General features: G+C 42.7%; 1 protein-coding gene across 7 annotated transcripts in view; it reads right to left on the bottom strand.

The window, feature by feature from the left end:
- PRDM2 (PR/SET domain 2) overlaps positions 1–16,342 on the bottom strand; it is a 109,141-nt gene that overhangs the window by 36,942 nt on the left and 55,857 nt on the right. For 4 of the 7 annotated variants that reach the window (XM_032495229.1, XM_032495231.1, XM_032495230.1 and 1 more), the window contains one exon: positions 2,933–3,043. The exons of 1 other annotated variant lie outside the window; for it this stretch is intronic. In XM_032495229.1, the coding sequence (XP_032351120.1) occupies positions 2,933–3,043 (111 nt within the window). Of the gene's footprint in view, positions 1–2,932; positions 3,044–6,660; positions 6,716–8,964; positions 9,059–16,342 lie in introns of those variants that run through there. 2 more of the 7 variants (XM_032495233.1, XM_006193756.3) reach the window with 2 other exon arrangements.

The raw sequence follows: 16,342 nt of genomic DNA, 5'->3' as shown, positions 1-16,342 counted from the left end.
CTAAGTAAAGGCTTCAAGGAGAGGGGGTCAGCTGCGCCCAGAACTGCTGGTGGGCTGGGCAGGATGCAGACTGAGAACCGAGCATTCCATTTACAAGGTGGAGGTGTGGTGGTCGTCATGACAGGTTTTGAGGAGTGGTGGGGACAAACGCCTAATGGAGTTCAGGAGAGAACGGGAGGAGGAGGGGGAGACAGGAGACTACAGGTGACTCTCTGTAGTATAGCTGTAAAGGAGAGCAGAGAAACGGGGTGGCGGCTGGAAGGAGAGGGAGGGCAGCAAGGGCTCCACGGCAGGAGCTGTCACAGAGCACTGGAGCTCCACGTCCGTGTCTGCTGAGTTACACCCCTTTGCCGCAGGCTCCCGAAGAGTTAGGTGCCGGAGGAGAAGCACAGCTGCTCCCACTTCTCCTGGCCCTAGGAACAGGGTCTTCCCCTCCACCGGACAAATGAGTGCCCTTCATCAAGACCAGGTGAGTGGACCATCAAGGTCTTTATCATTATGGAGCTCCACTTCACAGGAGCTAGGCAAGCCCACCACACTATGAAAATGCATGAAGTCACGCATGTCGGGGAAGCACGTGCTGCTACAGAAGCACACGAGGAATACCCAGCGGCTTGGTTAACCAGGGAAGGCTCCTCAGAGAAAGCACTGAGCAGGTGGAAACTGAAGGCCAGGACAGAAGAGGGAAAGCAAGCAGGAGGAGCCCAAACATGCAGCACACTGGAGACTAGTATGGACTTAGCCGGGGGCAACAGGAGCCACTAAGACACTTTCAAGTAGAAGAGCGCCATTTGGGAGACTGGCTGCAGTGTGGATTAAGGGACTGGGAGGAGGCAGAAAACCAGTACTGATGCGGTGGCATAAGAAGGGAGAGGATGGCGGCCGCCTACACTGAGATGCAAAAGGAAAGAAACAGAAGAGGCAGAAAAAAGTGGCCCGATTGTCGATACAAGAATCCTGGTAACAGACTTGGTGACCGCCTGGATACAGGGGACAAGGAGGGGTGAAAAAGGCCAGGCCTTCCCAGCACCGCACAGGCAGGCACTGGCACAAGCCCAGTGACTCAGCCTCGCCCCACTGCTGTTTCCTAGGAGCATCGGTCCCACTTCTACCTTCCACTACATCCACTAGCAGTGAGGTTTCTGCCTCTAACTAGACGCCAGCCTTCTCTCCCCCAAATTTCTTAAATCCCATGAGCCTTCCACTAACTGGGAGACCAGTCATTTGACGGTGGTATTTCAAATTAGGAACTAACTTCCTTTTAAAATACATTTTCAACAAAGACACAGGATACTGCTTTAAAAAAAAAAAAAGTCATAATGAGACAACAGAAATGAAAGTAACACCTCTAAGGCTCAAAAATATAGAGTTCATTTTCAGCCAAAATGCGTGGTTTCTCATAATGAAAAAAAATTATTTCTAAGACAAGTAAACCATCCCAGGTTTAAAACTGTCCAAAGTTAGTATGAACCAAAACGTGCGCGACTCTATGAACCGGAGTGCGCCCACACGCCGGGGGAGGCCTGGTGAGTTTTAAACATAAAGGAAGGTTTGGGAAGCACAAGGAAGAGTCCAGACTGTTTGCTCAGCATATAGTCCACTTTCTGGGGACCACACAGAACATTCAGGAGAAGCTAGCCACCATACAGTACAGAACCAGTGGAATACTGACCAGCTGTTTCACAAACAGGTGAATGTTAAGTATCTTTTTTCATAGGACCTGATGTTGTATCAGGAAAATATAACTCCTGAATTACTGAAGCAGGGAGGGAGGGGGGATCTACTGGATTTTTTTTTTTTTTAATTTTGCCACTAAAGGCAATAAGGTTCTTTAGTATTTTTCTTATTGTTCTTATTCAAACAAATGTCTTGGCAAACCTGCTATCAGCAGGCAGGACTTAGTTTTAATAAGGCTCTGGGAAATAAACCTGTCTATTCTTGCTTCATACGATGCCACAGAAAATTACAATCCTTTACGAATGTCATCCCCACAAACAGGGCTAATAAAATGATTATAAAAGGCATCTGCAATATTTTATTGGGTTATTTTCTCTGCAAATGTTTTCTCAAAGTCACAGCCTGTATTTTAAAATTTGCTTATTTGCATCACTACGAACAACTCTTGGGCAAGCTCCAGTCTCTGCATAAATCCGCCACATGACAAATGAAGACACACCTCCCTCACTTCTAATGGAAATAGTCTCAGTACGGTGCCTGAACCCCAGCAAGCACAGGACAACCTGCCTCCCTGAGGACCTCTCAATCCACCTCTCTGGGGATTCTAAGATCATGGAGGGCCGAGAATACTAATTCCCAGAAGGGGCTATAACGAAGAAAATCTTGTGGGAAGAAACACAAAAGAGATAAAGGGGGAGTTTAAATTCTAACCAAAAAACAGAAATACTTTTCATTCTACACACTTTTCATTCTGATGTATAAAATCAAAGGTGTTTGCTATTTTTAAGTGAATTTTTGATTGAAGGGCAAAACATATATAAAGTGTGTAAATCAGAAGTATATAGCAAGATCAGATATTTACAAAGTAAACACACTGTCACGTCCACCCCCAGCTCAGTGACGGATCAGTACCAGCACCCAGAAGCCTCGTGTCCCTGCCAATCTGACTTCTATCACCATAGACTTGTTTTGATGGTTTGGTACTTTACAGATTATTTATAAATGTAATCATATAGTATGTTTTATTTTACCCAGAAATATCTTCATTTTTAACAAGGAAGGGCTTCAATGATTTTTTTGAAGAGAAGGTGGGATGTGGAAGGCTCAGCTGGCCACACCAAATTTAGGTGGCCTTTTTGCTGTTTAACCCTTTATGGCTCTCAGATGAGTCTCAGAAGGGCATTCCAAGGAGATACAAAGTTAAAGGAGCTGGCAATACACACCCGAATCATACAAGCCCAACCCCCAGGCTTACCTTCCACAGAATCTCTCATATTTGCAAGGGTAGAATCTGGCTCACTTGTCTTCAGCAGTATGTCTTCAGTTTTGTTTGCTTTGTTTTTATTTTCCTGGGATTTTTTCTTCCCTGAAACACAGTATTTATTTATTTGTTTGTTTGTTCGTTCATTCCATCACCATTATCCTGAATTCCTGAAGGAGACAATTACTAATCCAAACATAGCACCCTGCAGATTTCTAAGTCATTAACACTTCAGATATCTAAAGAAAGAAACAGATGATGAAAACGAAAACTTTTAAGTCATGTCAAAGAAAAGAACTTATAAATCCTGCATTTTTGAGAATCTTGGGCATCAATCAGTTCCTCTCATAGCTATAATAGTTATCAAACTAATATTCTAGAAAAGTTAACAATACTGATGTGCAAGGCAAATCAGATAATGGCACTACATTTCAACACCACACAAGTAATAGGAACTGGCAGAAGTCTGGTTATTCGTAAGCAGCACATTAGAGACAAACAACATGGTATAACCTGGGGCCCTTTTAGTTAAGATAAGATTATCCAGAATTGTCAAAGTAAAACAACAGAAGCCGAGATGATGCTGAATTGCAAGGGCAACCCATGCACAAGGGCTCAAATATCAAAAGCAGAGTGATTATGAATAATTCACTGTCGGCCGGCACGGCACTCCGAGGGTCCTGAGGGACGTGACTCGAGGCCCAGTACAATTCAATATTTCATTAACAATTCAGAGAATGGAAGTCAGGAAACATTAACTGCATTCCAAGTGATAACACAGTCCAGAAGATAAGATTAAATGCAACACATTTCTGACAAGTTGGAGCAATGGACGAAAGTCACCGAGATATTCCATGTGGATCAACAACTCTCTACAGAACTTCTCTACAGAAGCACTAACACTGAAGGCTGGGGAGCTCAGTCTTTGGGGGACTTAATCAGAATTTGTGACTTTTCCATTTTTTAAATTCTATGTTTCTTATTCCTAGTAGCTTTTGTTTTTTCAGCTTTCAGATTCAGAGTAAGTTCCTACTGATCGGTCCTAAACCTTTCCTTCTCTTTCTGCAGTGCTCTCCTCGACCAGGGTTCAGTCGCTCTCGGAGCTGTCCTTTCTCTTTCAGAACAAGCCTCTTGCCAGCTTTATCTCTGATTTAGTAAAATGACAAATGAGAAACCACACTCATAGCTTCTGGAAAATGGCATTTTCCAGAACAGAGAATCACTACAGAAGAGCATAACTAACTAAAATGTAGACAATAGGTAAAAATGAGGTCAGAGACACAAAATATCATCACTGCAAAGATCACAAAGATTAAACACAGAAACATCAGTCATGATACAAAGCAAATATTAAGCCTAAAAACCACCACCAGACTTTGATAAATATTTGAGAAATGCACAGGAAAAAAAGTATAAAATACTTAATAAGCAGCCATTTAACTTGTTAGTCTTAAAAAGTAAATTCTAAAATACCGTTTCAAGTCCCTGATTCTTCAGTCCATAAAAAGCACAGATGTTTTCTGCAACTATATAAGAACTTCTCTCAAATTCCTGGTAACATGCCAATCCATTCATTTCTAAAGGCAGCTTGAAGGGGAACTGAGGACACAGGCACACACTTCACTGGAACCATGCTTTGGTGGAAACAGGAGTCTGCACGGAGACGGCCGAGTTGTGTCTCCAGGTGGAAGGGGCTATAAACCAATCCCTGCTGCACGGGGCAAGGACATGAAACCACCTTTTCATGTCGTGAGACGTAACCTCCTCTTTCAAGTCTTTCTCCTTTAGTCAACTTAACAGCACTTCGCTCAAATCTGTTAACAAAGGCCTTGAGAAACCCAGTCGTGTTTAAGGGAATCTGGATCCAGCCAGTTTCCTTATCCTCACTATGACACACGCTCTTCCCTGTGTGAGATGCTCAGTGAATCCAAGACTACTGGTAGCAAACAATGCAGGTAACATAAATGATTACCTGGTTCCAGCATAACTGCTCCAGTACTGCCGTTCATGTCTCATGAGGTTCACGTAAAGGGCCCTCAGACACTGGATTCAAAAGTTATGTTCAGAAAGGTTTTTCCCTGGATCAAAACCCCCAAATTGTCATAAGACATCAGTACCACCACAGGTACCCCAAACAAGCCAAAGGCTATGACCCCTTCTTACTAACCTTTTACTTTCTACTTTGTACAGGTATGAACTTTCAAAATAAAATAAAAATGGAGGTCTAAATCCTCCCTCTTATGCATAAACCTTACTTTTCAATTAAAAGATACACAGTTAAATGTAACAGAAAAACAGATGTTGATTTGTTATAATACGATCCCTTACAAAAGCAATTCAAAATTTTTTCTGCAACGTCTCAAGCAGTCTATGAAGCTGGTAAGCAGGTTGTACAAAAAGAGTAAACCAGCCTATATGAAATAGAGAAATAAATAAAATTTCTAGATTTGCAATAAAACAAAGCATAACTTTAATAATACCATTTGTTAATATGTACTAAGGATAAAATCACATAACTAAAAGGTAAAGGTGCTATTCTGAGTTTTTTTCCTTGCATAAAAACAATGTTAGAACACCTAGCTGATACTTAATATCAAACGTCTATTTCTGGACTCTCCAAACACAATCAGTGTGAGAAGCTTTGCCACTCCTCCCAAACCCTCCCCAACCTCCTCTCTAAAAACCGTGACCAGGAAACCCTGATGTCCTGTTGAAGAGAAGCCACGTGCAGTAGGGACCTGAGCATCCCATTCAAGGACGAACAAGAGTACCCACCACAGGCTGCCGCAGTCCCAGGGCGTCTCGACCGCAGCACAGCCGACACTCAGGACCTGACCACACTCTGTCGTGCGGCTGTCCAAGGCATCACCGGAGGATGCCCAGCAGCACCCCTGACCGCCACCCACTAGGTGCCAATAGCATCCCCCTCCTTCTAGTTGTGACACGGACAAAGGTCTCACCAAAAACGGGAGGAAGTGTCCCTCCAGGTTAAGAACCACTGGGCTGAACCAACACAACACAGGTCACCAGAGACACACGGGGCTCTGCTGTCTACACACTCATTACAACTTTTAAAGTGTCTGAGTAACACTGATAAATCGATTCTAAAAGCTAAGGAATGGACAATTAAACTTACCTCCTATGTGCCTGATGAGCACGACAGACTTAGCTTACGAAAGAAATGAGTCTGTCATGAATCCAATTACCACCCATCCAGGGAACCGAGATTGTCTGATACGTGAAATGATTTTCTCAGTCTCTGTTAGAACCATCTAACACTCGAGTTACTTCTAATTAGGACCGTGGACTAGAGATGAAGGGGCTACTGAAATCACCTGTCCTATCTGCGATTTTGTGACAGAAACTGAAGACCAGGGTCCCAGGGGGACTGATCGGCAAGTCTGTGACAGGACAGAAGTTGGAACCTGGGCACCCTGACTCACACTGGGGTCTGCCTGGGGTCACTCAGAGCCAAAGAGCGTACTAACAGCTGGTGGAAGCTGCATGATTCCTTGTATCAATACATTTCCCCGCCTGATGCTTGGTTTCTGTTCTATATGTAATCAAATTAAAAGAAAAAAAAACTTATCACCAAAGACAACCTGAAAGGACTTCTACACAGGGAGGGGGATGTGTTAGTTTCTGGCTGCGAGGCAGGAGGTGCCTGGAGAACTGGTCCGGCAGAGCCGCTGCGAGCCTGGTAAGTACACGTGTGCACTTACCATCAGGTTCCTGAAGGGTCCTACACAGAGGCTCTGCCAGCTGCGTGCTCCACTTGGTCTAAACAAGAAAGATACAGGAATGAAACACAAGGAAAGTGAAATGGAAACGATGACAAAGAACACAACGAAGGACAGGACAAAACATTATGTATATGAGGAAAAGAAACACACATATAAAGATGAAGGAAACTGAAAACTGAGACAGGGAAAACAGCAGTTACCCACTGCATCAAGGTTCTCCCTCCCGGGCCCCCAGAATCATCTCTGTGTTCTCCGTGGCGGGCAGGATGTGGTATACTTACTCTCAGGCCTATCCCTTGCCCAGGTTGTGAGACTGATGCCCTTACCTCTTAAGTACCATACTACTAGGAGGCCCCGAAGTCCCAATCCCTGCCCCTCGTTTTCACAGATACCCAAGGATCACAGACGTGAAGTCATCCGTCCGAGGTCACACACCTAAATTATCTCTAGAGTTAAAATTCAAACTCGAGGATGATGACACCTGAAGTGCTCCACCACGTTCAGTTCTTAAGACCGATAATGACATAGTGAGAGTAATCTTATTCTTTACAAAGCACGTTATAACCATTATTTCACTCTGTTTCAAGGGCAAATAAAAGTGATATAGACTTTCACTGCATTTACAGAAAAGGGGCAATCAAATTGGAATGCAGATTTTTTTTCCCATTTCATCTTATGCCAGAAACAATTATCAGTCAACAGCACAGAACCCCCATCTGAGCAAATATGATTCACTGCTAAATAAAATCAGTAGAACTAGATTTTCTGGAGAAAGCTACCATATAAAGAAATCTGACAGCCACAATGAGTACATTTTAAAGACAACGTGTAGCATGATTCTGCTGTGCCTGCAATGTAAGGTGCATAAAGCAGCACATGAATAATTTAGGTTCTGGACTATGTTCTACTCTTCTGATGAACTAGACAAACACTAGGAAATTCTAAAGAATGTTTCACTTTAAAATGGTCAGGCATCAGAGAGAATGCAAAATTCTAGAAGGCTTGCTCAAGGTACGTTAAAAATTCATCACAACAGTGAAGGCTCATGCATTTGGTGATTTAAATGAATTAAATTTAGAACCATATGTAATTCTACATGCACCGCCTGCCTCTTCACTGGGGATCTACCCAACTCTGCAGCATAAAACCAGAAGTCAGCATGAGAGCACCAAAGCAGGTCTATCTCTTCTGTGTTCGGGGAGCTGGCGACCTCACTCAGATACACAGATGATTCCAAACCAAGCAAGTCCCCACCTGGGAGGGTCCACATCGTACCATGAGTGGTCATCTAGGAAACGGGCTGCCCTGGACAGGGACCAGCCCTGACTCCCCAGAGAGGGGGGCTGTGCGTGCAGCCTCCAGGTCTCACTCACTCAGCCCTCCATCCCTGCCACTGAATTCTCATCCTCCCATGCTACTGGAACTCCACTTTCCATGGTTACTTCTGACCTGGTAATTACAAAACCCCAAATTTCTTTATTTGCCCCAAGTTTCTCTTTGGCATTTGATGGGATTTACATTTTGAAAATTCCTCTCCCCAGCCCTGTGACACTACCATCTGGAATGTCCTCTCTTCGTGACCATTCTATTACAAAAATCTTTCTCTTCTTCCTGCCCCAAAATAAGAGGGTCCTGCAAAGGAAATCTGAAGACTGAAAGCATGATTTCACTCAAGGCTGAAGAAAGACTTCAACAAAGTACTCAGCTAAAGCAGAGGGTACAGATCTCAGAGAACAGAAATGATATGGAATAATGGAATGAATGGGCTACAATAAAAGGTAAGAGAGAGAAGAACCCTGAAATCCAAAGTAGAAAGAGCCCTGAAGATGGTTTAGCCAAACTTCACATACACACTCCTCTGAGCTTTATCTCATTACAAGAACTACCTAAATTCTCACAGCAAGTTTGTAGTAAAACTGGGATTTTAATTCCCAAACAACTCACTATTCTATCCACCGTGTTCTACCAGCCTTGTTAGTGACACTGTGTGGGTTCCAATATCACCCTTAAAAAGAATTAACTGTGCCATCTGCATTTCAGGCAAGTTTCAGAAATTCATCATGAACATATAAACTCATTATACATCTTTCTGAATTTTTGAAAGGCAAGAGTGTGGTTTTTTTTCATGACAGCAGGCCCAAAACAAGATGAAACGCTTAAGGGGAAAAAGCATAATGTTCATGCTAAATAATTTCTTTCTAGAACTGAGAAAAACCCAAACCTCTAACACATCATGTAGTCATGAAAGGGACCCAGCAGACAACAGCAAAACTGTTCGCTTACAGGATGGCCAAAATGACGCTCTGTGCGAGCTGTAGAGGGTGGTCAGGGTTAGGCCTCAGCACTGCTTCACATCGGGCAGTGGGTAACATTCTGCAGTTGGTGTGATGAGTAGAGAAGAGAAGCTGGAAACAGATATAAAACTAGGTTTTCCACTAGGAATTAACAGTCCACTTCAATATCCTTCACATAACGCTTAAAAAAGACGACGACGAAGAAGATAATGACTTGGTGACCCCGGAAGTCATCAAAAGGCCCTGACAGGACAAGGGGGGAACCTGTGGCAGCGGGACTGGGGGGAGAACAGTGCCTCAGAAACTGCCAGCAGAAGAGTCTTCCTCGTTTGTAAAGGCCGACAGTGTTACCCATTACCTGATGGTCAGAAGTGGCCTCTACAACCGGCCAAGGTGAGCTCAGTGGGCAAACGAGCCCCTTCAGCCTTGGCTCCATCAGTCCACGATGTTTCAGAGAGAAATCTGAAGCAGTAAGATGCTGCAATAGTTGGTTTTTATGAAGGCAATATGCTGTATGTTTTCTATAGATTGCTTTTGCACAGAGAATAATTTTAAAATGCACCTGGTACTAAAAAAAATTCTGTTAAGCTCCTTGGGCATAATTTCAAATCTTTTTCTGTAAACTCCTCACCCAGAGCCGCCTGTAATCCTGGAAGCAAATTATAAAAATAAAACCTCTCTGGTTTTAAGTTGCTCCTGGTATTAAAACAGGACTCTAGGCTTTGCTTCAACAGAAACAATGGAACAAAGTTCTGGATTTTTCAGTGCTGTGGATCACAGTATAAATTCCTGGAATGCCTGCATCCCGCGCAGGGAGGGGGTGGGGTGTACAGCCTTTGCCGCTGGGGAGGCTCTGGCTCCCCAACTCTTCCAAATGTCAGGCTGATGGGAGGACAGCAAAGATTACATCTGAAGGGATCTTTTAAATTTCTTTTTTTAAAAGGGCTTTTAGCAGCTTTGACTGGTTAATTCCAAATAGTAGAAATGGCTCCCCAAACAAACTTCAGAAATTTCAAACTAAGGAAGCTTTAAATTTCCTTACACTCTTGGGAACCTCAAAAAGTCTTTGGCATAAACAAAATGTTAGAGACTAATTAAAAACCTCTGAAACTTAAACAAACTGCTAGCCTGTTCTGCTTTATAATCATTTTCACTTCTAGAGTTCTTCTCATGGAATTTCAGTAGCCTTTATTTTACAGGGAAAAAAGGTGTATCTAAAGCCTGAAAACCTTACATATAAAAAGTGAATTGGCAACTGCAAAGTAAAGAACTTAATTCAAGTTCAGGTGTCAGTCCCCTGTGGCCAAACAAAGCAGGCCTGGGAGCTGCGCAGGAGGCAGTGTGTTAAAAGTGCCTGGCAACCCTAAAACAGAGGGGACGGCCACACCCTCGAGAATTGGTTAGTCTCAGCTACAGGCAAAGTCTTTTTTTTCCCTCTCAAAGCCCACAGTAAGTTTTATAACACTATATCCTGGTGAAATAATAATAAAATTTAGTTTAAAAATATTTTCAGGAAGTAAAATCTACATACAAAAATCTGAGTCAACACAATTAAAACATATAAGATTCATTCTTTACATTTGTGTACAGAAATGCTCACAGGAACAGTGGTCAAGCCATATCGCTAATTAATAAAAGTCAGGCTATAGTTTATCCATAGATGTAAACCAAGAGGATCTGCATTAAGATGCTGGCGGGTGGCACCCAGTGATGACACTACTGATGAGGGTACGGTACCTGTTTCTCCATATGTCTGTATTTTCTAATTTTTCTAGATGAACATTTGATTACATGACTCCAAAAAAATAAAAAAATGGTTTTTTTTAAAGACATACTTACAAAAGCAAAATTAATGAGACAACTGAAGATGTTTATTTTGGTGGAGATGAACACATGAAATTTTACATCAGTACAATTTGGAAAAGGCCTCAACTTTCTACTTTTGCCCACACAGCAAAAGGCACTGCTGAAGTGCTTTCTTTGCCAACTCCTACCTGTACATCCTAGTATAGCACACAGAAAAACACACCTTCCCCAGAAATACCAAGTCCAGAACAGAGACACAAAGATTTAAAAGGGATTTAAAGTACATTTGATCCTTGAACAACATGGGGGTCCAGGGTGTCGATCCTCCGGGAAGTGGCAGCTTTGTGGATAACTCACAGCCAGCCTTGCGTATACTCGGGTCCTCCCTGTCCATGTTTCCGCATCCTTGGGCTCAACCAACCTCAGTTTAGTCCTGTACTACTGACTACCGAAAACAGTATCTGCATGTAAGTGAACCTATGCAGCTCAAACTCACGTTGTTCGAGGATCAACTACATTCAAAACAAGACATTATTTAAATAGCCCAAACTGCTTAAGCCTTCACATTACCGCTGTGAGCCTTTTGGTGTATATCCTTCAGCTTTTTCCTGTGATCACATTATTTCAAACAAAAAATCGATTTTTTTTTCTCCTCCTTTTGAACAGCCACATGTCTCCTATTCTTTCTCTTGTTTCAATGCACTTGGTTACCATACCCATAATTATGTAAATCAAAAATCTAATTTAAACAATCATGCTGAGTGCCTCGCAGGTATAAGCTGAGGGTCAGTGTTTTGGTAGTCAAGTCTTGTTCACTAGCTTTTATTTTGCCTCTCCTAAAATGTAAAAATGAGGACATGGCGCTTGAATATGACACATTTTGGTAGAGGTTTAAGAAATTTATTCACAAAAATGAAAGAACTTATAGGTAACTAAACTACCTAATCACTGGGACCTACCATGAAATGAGACCCTTTGATTCCAGTATACTTTTTAAGACTCTCATCGCTGTTGCTAAATGAGCTCATGCTCTCTTGTTCAAGCCCTCCACTGTCTTCCAGCTGCTTTCGCACGTCCAGATGTGTCTCTGCTCCATCAAAAAAGAGCCTGGAGTTCTCCAGGGCTTGCGCGTGCACACAGGCCAGCACAAAATTCACCCCCTGACAAACTCAAAACTGCCGAGTCTGTCTTTCAGATTCAAGAAGCAGAGAAAGATCTAAAATGTATTCTCTTCATAAGGTAGTTATTTTTGTAAATCACAAATTACATTTAAATTCAATTTCAAATTTTTTTCTCAGTTCTCCACCTAAGTACAAAATCCTACTAGCTTATTTAACAGCTCATCTCATTCTCAGATGTACTAGCCTACATCAGACTACTAGTCAAATTTAGCCCAGGCTCATTATTCTTGCTAGATTAATTCTTCCTCTACATTGCTTTGTAAAGTTTCTGGGATAACAGTGAAGCAGAAGTAGTTAGATAATTCTTCTTGGGTGCTTACTAACTACAAGGCACTTTGCTAAGAGCTACAGGGAATACATATATATTACGACAAAGATGTCTGGCCCAAAGGAATTTAAAACGGAAATTATATGTCTAACTCTGTGAAAAGCAAGCCCGTTTGCAGAAAGGCCCTATTAATGACAAAAAGCAAATTCTGAATGGAAAAATGTTACAGAAAAATCTGTATTTCATTAAAAATAAAAAGAAGGGAATGAAGGAGGGAGGAAATCAGGCAGGAGGGAAGAGGGAAGGACAGGGAGATGGGAAGAGAGCTGGAGGGACAGAGACAGAGAGATGGATTTGCAGGAGGCGGGGTGGGGGGTTGAGGGGGGTGGCGAGGGGGATGTAAACAGCCCTCCAGCCAGGTGAAGCAGGGAGGCTCAGGGGACTGCTGGCCCAGCTACAAGCTACGGCTCTTGTAGGAGCACAGCCACGGGGCTCCCGCACTGAGATCACAGCCTTTTAGAGATACTAAATCTTGCACAGTGCTGGTCTCCAAGGATCATCCCACAGGGTCCTGAGCTGACGCTTCTGTCTTTTGCCAACACAAGGGTAAAATAATGCCCCCCGCCAACCAGGAAGCCCAGGAGGAGGGGCTCACACAGGGGGGATCTGAAACACAGCTGTCTCCCAGGCCAGGTCCACGCTGGGAAAGGGGTCTCAGTCTCATTCCAGTTACTCATTTCACCTGCCCCCAAAAGGTTTGTGTATCCCCAAGGTCACACATCTTCCCTGCAAAGAGCTGACCTCAACTAAAGTGAGGCTCGGGACTGGGCTCTCCCTACTCCCCTCCTCCAGTGCTGAGGCGGCACTCTGAATAAAACGGGTCCTCGAGGACAGAAGCCCGCAGAATGGACACACACAAAACTCAGACTGAGTTGCGCAGCCATGGACTATGACTTGAATAATGAGAAGTAATGCTGTTCAGGGCAGAGGGGAAGTGACTATGACACATACCGGTGAAACCTACCTGATACTGTCCTTGGGAGGAGAACCAGAGATAATGTGCATAAAGAACGAACTCTGCACAGTGCCTGACACAGACTCAATAAATGGAATCAACTGTAAGGAATATCCACGGTGGATCCTACTGAACACATTACAGAAACCCCATGCCTGTAAGTCCAAATTGTCAGCATATGTTCCCTCTTATGAAGACAATGACATTCTGCTTCTACTAACAAACCTGAATCCATCCATTTGTTTTGCTCATTTGTTCTACAACAATTCACACGATCCCACCCAGGTATCATTACAGAAAAGTACAAGTCCAGTGGGGCAGATGTTTCACTGAGAGAAGAATTACGTCAAACACTCGCTGACATCCCTATCAGTACGTATAAATGCTCTAATAGCAGAAATTGTGAGCACACCTCATTTTTTTAAAGTCTATATCCCACTTATTTTATTGCTTCTAACGAACACCCTCTGCTTAGTTTTTTAAATTAAGCATACTAGTTCCCTTTAGTGGTTCCTAATCTCTTCAAGAAGAAACCTTAGACCCCTTTGAAAATCAGCTAACACCTAAGGCTCCTCTCCCCAGACAGTCATGAACAGCCATAAACACAACTTCCGGGGCTGAGACCACCTGTGATGCCACAAAGCCAAGCTGCTAGTTCACGTGAATATGCACACTGACAGGAGCACTCCTGTGTTATACCCCGAAAAGAAAGCCCCAGTGCCTCAGACTGCGCGACAAACATGTTGCACAGATAAGCAGGACACTTAATGATGTATAATATATAATTGTGCATAATAAATAAAACACATCATCAACTTAATCAGTCACTTCTCCTAAGAAAATAGCTCTTTCAAACTTTTGTTTTTCCCTGATTTCATATCCAGATTTCCTCATCTGTCATACACAGCACTGAAATAGCTCCCACACAGTTACCTTCAAGGCCATCTGATAATATCCAAGAAAATGTATTCAAAATTCATCCAAAATGTCACCTGCATAAAATTTTGTTATAACCAAGTACAGTTATGAGTGGTTTGGACCACATAAACCTAAGACAGACGACAGGAAGAAAACAGTAAACCCTTCATCTGGGCAGCAAGCAAACAGTGAAACACATTTACTTCTGCCCGTGCAACACATCAGACTCCAAGAGTTATCCAAGCCACCAACCTGTGTAACCACAGGTGTCCTAGTTTGGGTAACTAGTGAAACAAGACAGCTTTTAAGAGAGAAGCAGATGCCCGACACCAGAGGAACCCTCTAGTGTCCTGATGTGTATCTAGTTGCAGATTCAAAGCTCTGCTGTCTCACCTAATTTGCAATCTACTTAATTCACTCCATGTCACCAAAGCAAAACATAAGGATCTTCAAAGAACACGTTAGACGATGCTGAAGCTGTTCATTTTTTTTTTAATCCGGAAGTGCCACAGTAAGTCAAAGAACAGGCAGAGTTATTACCACACAGCTGATTTTGCCAGCAATCACCAATTACAACAGACCCAGGTTGGTATGCCACACCCGCTCCTACAAGGCTCTCGCTTAATGCTCATGGTAACCCTACAAGGTAGGTCTTACCCCAGTTTACAGACAAGTAAACCAAAGATCAATATACGTAGAGTAACCCCTCCAAAGTCACACTACTGTTAACTGGTGGAGCTGGGGTTTGAACCTGGCCTTGTAATTCCAAGGCTAAGTTCCAGCACGCCACAATGAAGTCCACATCCTGTACATCTCCCAGCACTCAAAGGTATAGCTGGGCCAACAATTTTTCCCTTCTCTCCTCCATCCAACGTACACTCACATCAGGCTCGTTTTAAGCAAGTTATCTATTTACAAAATACTGATCCAGTTGTATTTAATACAGAAGCAACAGTGAAGCCTGAGTAATATACTTAATGAGCTTTAACAAAGAAACTAAAGTTGGGGGGAGCGTAACAATCATTTTCTGTGAAAACAAAGTTTACCAGTTCCATGTACTTTCTGACAATCGTGAGATTTAGAGAACCCTGCCTCTCTAAAACTGAAGAGGATCAGAAACAGTGTTAGCTAAGGATCACTTTTTCTTGATTTAATGCCTTCTATACTCTACTGCAACCATGAATTTAATTTGCTTTGGCATACAGACAGTAATTTACATTATTTTCCAGCCTGAATGCCTGAATTTATAATTTTGATGGAATCAAAACCACAAATAGATATTATGCTTAACAGTCAAATTTGATCTTGTTATCAAATACTTCTATGATCAAAGATACTTTCTGGATAATACACTGAGCAGCTAGTAAAACTTCTAAAAACAAGCAAATCTGGAATCTTAAAGCCCCTGTTCAAAAATCCAGCCAAAATTGAGGCTACTGATAGCTACTCCTTTATATTACTTGTTTTGGATGACAGTGAGAGGGAAACTTTAATTTCAACTCCAGTGTTAATAGTACAAATGTTACAATACATTATGTGTAAACAGACAGATCAAAACTACAACTAACCAGCACCATGCTTGCTGCCTGCAGCATGAACCCAGTAGACATGAACATGAGACTTGCATTCCACTGATGCTGGCATCAACATGTTTATGGAGAGGGGACCAAGGGAGAAGGCGGTGGGCAGTGATGCTCCCACTCCTCACAGAGACCTAAGACTTTCTGCTTCAAGCCAGTAGTCACTTTACTGCAGAGAAACAGGTTCTGAAAATCTCACAGGTTAAAAAAAAATACAGCCAACAGAACCAGAGAGGTTTACTCTACACCTCAAATTGGCAAGAGAATGAAAACTGAACCTGAGAATGCAAACAGTAGAAAATTAACAAAAGGCACAGGAATTTCGGTGTTGCTGGTTCTAAACTGTCCTACAGCCTCCTACAACCACAAACACTGAGCATGATTCGGTTTTGGGGTTCTAAACCAGGGTGAACAAACCAGTTTGCCTTCATTTTTGTGGCATGTGGTGTCTCAGGAAACCTACAAAAGACTGCACCAAGAGGCAGGATTATAAGTACAAGAGGAAAAGACTGTTTATCACTGCAGATGTAATAGAAATAAGGGGGAGGAGGGGATTTTAGCCTAAGCAGCACTTACTGCTTTTCTTTTTAACCAAAGCA

This window comes from Camelus ferus, chromosome 13, assembly GCF_009834535.1.
Source record: "Camelus ferus isolate YT-003-E chromosome 13, BCGSAC_Cfer_1.0, whole genome shotgun sequence".
NCBI classification, from domain to species: Eukaryota; Metazoa; Chordata; class Mammalia; order Artiodactyla; family Camelidae; genus Camelus; species Camelus ferus.
This window is presented reverse-complemented; position numbering and strand designations above follow the sequence as displayed.